Source organism: Coptis chinensis, chromosome 6 (assembly GCF_015680905.1).
Source record: "Coptis chinensis isolate HL-2020 chromosome 6, ASM1568090v1, whole genome shotgun sequence".
NCBI lineage: Eukaryota > Viridiplantae > Streptophyta > Magnoliopsida > Ranunculales > Ranunculaceae > Coptis > Coptis chinensis.
In genome coordinates, this window is record NC_141461.1 from 22989181 (window position 1) to 22993227 (window position 4047).

The 4047-nt window shown below is 47.7% G+C and overlaps 1 protein-coding gene across 1 annotated transcript; it reads right to left on the minus strand.

Annotated features, from left to right (window-relative positions):
• Positions 1-443: 443 nt before the first annotated feature.
• LOC147492151 (uncharacterized) lies at positions 444-884 on the minus strand. Its single transcript, XM_086567423.1, has one exon. It carries the CDS (start codon positions 882-884, stop codon positions 444-446), a length of 441 nt encoding a protein of 146 aa, XP_086423549.1.
• Positions 885-4047: the final 3163 nt, after the last annotated feature.

Genomic DNA, 4047 nt, shown 5'->3' on the forward strand with positions numbered 1-4047 from the left:
TCTGTAAAATCCACGCACATCCTTATTTTCCCGTTCTTTTTAGGCACGGCTACCACATTGGACAACTATTCGGTGAACTTGCATTCGCGGATAATACCTGCATTTCTCAACTTCTCGTGATCTCCTCTCGATTCCCCCGCATATATCTTTGGCGGCTTCGACACTTCGGTTCGCCATTGGATCGGGCAGGAGCCATCCCGCATGTGCAATCTGTGGCATGCAAACTCTGGAGCTAACCCTACCAACTCCTCGATCGACCATGCAAACACATCACTATTCGCAGCCAGCAAGGCAATCAGTTTCTCTCTCCACTCCTCCGCCCAATTGGCTCCAATGTTCACGAACTTCTCCTCCTCCGCTATTCCAATGTTTACAACCTCAACCTCGTCCATCGTCTTGCCCCCGATGGGCGGCCTCTTCCCTTCGGCCGCGATCTGTAATTGCTATGCCAGACCGTCCCTACCTCGGGCTCCCTTCCAGTCGCATACGGGTTCACCAGCCGCCACATGGTTTAGGTTCTGCGCCGCGACCTGATCGCCCCTTATCTCATACATTCCTCCATTTGTTGGGAACCGGATCACCTGGTAATACGTAGAGGGAACTGCCCTCATCTCATGAATCCATTTTCTTCCCAAGATTGTGTTGTATTGTAAGTTAGTATCCACCATCATGAACTTGGTGAAAACGGTCACCGGCCCCGCGGTCACCGGCAGTACTAGCTCTCCCACTGGCACAGTCATGCTGCCATTGAACCCGAACAAATTAGTCCGCGGAGGCTTCATCTGCTCCTTTTCTATTCCCATCTCTTCCAGTGCACCCTGAAACAGCAAATCCACTAAACTTCCGCAGTCTATCAACACCCTCTTCACCATGTAATTTCCCATTGCTACGGTAACCACCAGGGCATCTTCGTGTGGCGAGCTCACCGACTCCAGATCCTTCTGTGTAAACTCTACCCGGTCACTCCCTCTGCTACTTTCGGGAACTAGCCGCGGACCGCTCGCAACTTCGTTTATCTGCTGGAGGCTGGCGGTCCTCTCACTTTATCCCGATGAGCGTTCCTCCCCAGCGTTTCTCCGCTGAATATTACATTTATCGTGCCGGGGATTCTTCTTTGCGGCGCTGACCCTCTCTCGATCGGCTGAGCTTCTTTGACATTTTCTTTCAACTGTCCTCTCCCAATCATTCTTTCTACCAACCACTATAAAGCAAAGCATTCGTTGGTAGCATGATTCCTGACCTGATGGTATGCACAAAACGGCTTTCCTTCGATCTCCTTTGGCGAGCTCCGTGGCTCTTCGTAGTGTCGTTGTCCCTTGATCAGAGGCAAGATCTCCTCCAACAACTTGTCCAGCGGTGTCAGATCTATCTCACGATACGGTTTTCTTTCCCTGTACTCCGGTCGAGCCTGGTCTCTGCCCCTCTCTGCTCTCGGTATCTCCCTCCCGTAATTTCCTCTGTCCCTGGCCGCAGCTCTTTCCTGGTCTCTTCCGTCCTCCGTGGCCACGGCATGTATTGACTTGTCAGGCTTTTTGTGTTCCTTATTGTTCCTCCGCAGAATGTCCTCATACCTGATGTAACGTTCCACTTTCAAGTATAAAGCATGCAAGGTGGTAACTTCAATCTTGGACACTGATCCATGTACTCGTGTCCCCTGCTTTAATCCGTGCTGGAACGCTATGACCGCGGTGCGTTCATCCAAATTCTCCACCCTCGGCCGCTTTCTTCCTTGAACACAGAAGTCCCCGAAAGTCTCGGCGGACTTCGTTTGGCGTTAAAAGGTCCGCTTCGCCGACCACTCTCTTTCTTCCTCGATGGATGAAGTGATTCACAAAGGCTTGTTCCAACTCCTCGAACCTCTTAATAGTCCGCGACGCCAACCGATAATACCAATCAGATGCTCCTCCCTTCAGGCTGGCAGGGAACATCATGCACCGGAGGCCATCGTACTTCACTCCTTGCCACAACGGCATCTGCTGCCGAAAATGATGCAAATGGTCATCCGGGTCTCCTTTCCCGTCGTACCTTTCAAACCGCAGCTGCGTGAATCTCTTGGGTACCTCCGCATTCCAGACCGAGTCCGCCAGAGGATTCTGGTGCAGGCTATCCACCACCTTTTTGGCCGCGCCATGTTTTTCCTGCTCCACCGCGCGTTTGGTTTCTCGGTCTCTTTCAATCATTTCTTTCACCATTTCCATGGTAATGCCTCCACCCCGGTTAGCCCCAACCACCGTACGAGCCCCCTCACTTTGCACCTCCATTTCGCTTCCTGTCGGAGCGATTGTTTCCGCTCCCCCTTGGTGTCTTCCCTTTCTCTCCTCAGCTCATCATTTTCTTCCCTAAGCCTGCCTATCTCCTCTTGAAGTAACCTGGTTGCCTCAGCCACTGAATATTCGACTTCCTCTTCCCCCACCTCTATGTTTTCCACACTGGCTCTCTCGTTCTGTACGGCCTCCTCCCTCGTCAGCCTTCCTCTACCTCGTCCTCTACCTCTTCCTCTCTTAGCTGGAGCCATGCTTTGTAACTTCCCTAATCGTGGACCTACCTTTCCCCACAGACGGCGCCAAATGTATGAACACCTTTTACAACCTCTAATCTTCTATGTCCTAATACTCTCCCCCCACTCTCCTCTCCTCCCCTCCTTTTTCTCTTCTTTTTTCCTTCTGTTCCCTTTTATATCGCCCTCCCGTCTCTCTCGTCCCTTGATCTTTTTCTCATCCTCTGGTCCACCTCCACACACCTGTCCCTTTAGGGGTTCCGCGGCCCGACTTCGGTACTCCCCCTCCCTTTTTCCTTACGTTGCCTCTCCTTTGACTCTGACCACCCTATTCTCACATGCTCATATACGGCCTGACCACTTTTTCAGAGCCGCGGCCTCGATCCAATGTTTCGCGCCTCCCCTTTCTTATATTGCTTCGTGCCAGCAGGACATGCCACCTCAGTACTCCAAAAAGGGGTTGATACAATAACTAACATCTACAATTTATATACGAAGTTTGATCTGAGACGTGTGTCAATTTTTGTGTTCCATCAAAATAGGTAATTAATTATCGCCCTGTTGCGGATGACTTGTATTGCAGATGTGAGGATGACTTGTACTGCAGATGTGAGATGAACACACTAAGAGCAAGTCCAATATAGTGCTATATGGGCTGCTAAAGGGTCATATAGCACCCCAACTACAAAAATGTCATTCCAATGGGGCTGCTAAAAGGGTCTTAAATTTGGAAGGAGTCTCAAAAACCCAGTCAAAGTTAAGACTTTTGCTAGCAGTTGTCATAATAAGTTTATGTCGTTTGTTGGTTATTTATGTATAGATGGCAGAAACTATGTCGTCTGTCTCCCGTTTTAATTAAATGGACGGACGGCTGCCGTCTGTACCTGGCAGACGCAAAAACTGAAAAATCTTGTTCTTCTTTTCATATACAAATTCTCTGAAAATTCATATCCATTCCATTCTACTCACTCCATAATCCATTACCATTCATTCCACAACTCAATAATCCACACATCCATTCAACTAACCAAAATTCATTCATTAAACAAACACAATTCAATTAATTCATTAAATATAATCCATACAAACATCAATCAATACAAACATAAAATAAATAAATAAATAAACTAACTTCGACTCGAACCCTTGCCAGGTTGCCTCTTCTTTGATTTACTCCCTCGTCGTGATTCTTGCAATGTCATTTCTAGAATCTGTGCTTCTAACTCTGTGACTCTATCATATGAATTTTGCTTCTCTTCTCGCTCGGCCACTAAATAATGATAGTATTCGTCGGTTGTAGTCATAAACGAATCGCGCATCCCATGCATTATTAGCTGCGACTCGGCATATCGCGCTCTAAGTGTAGCCTACAAAACAATCATTAACTTTAAGAAAAATCATCACTATAAACCAAATATAATTCAAGTTTCAAAATATAAACCAAATACTAACCTTATCTAGAGTGTCAAAATCCGAAACAAGGACTTTGATCAACATGAGGTATAGGTATGGCAACATGTATTCCCTGAGATGTAACCATGTCATAGCTC

Coding starts and splice junctions, on each gene's coding strand:
- LOC147492151 (XM_086567423.1), bottom strand. CDS start 884: ATGGGAAATTACATGGTGAAGAGGGTGTTGATAGACTGCGGAAGTTTA.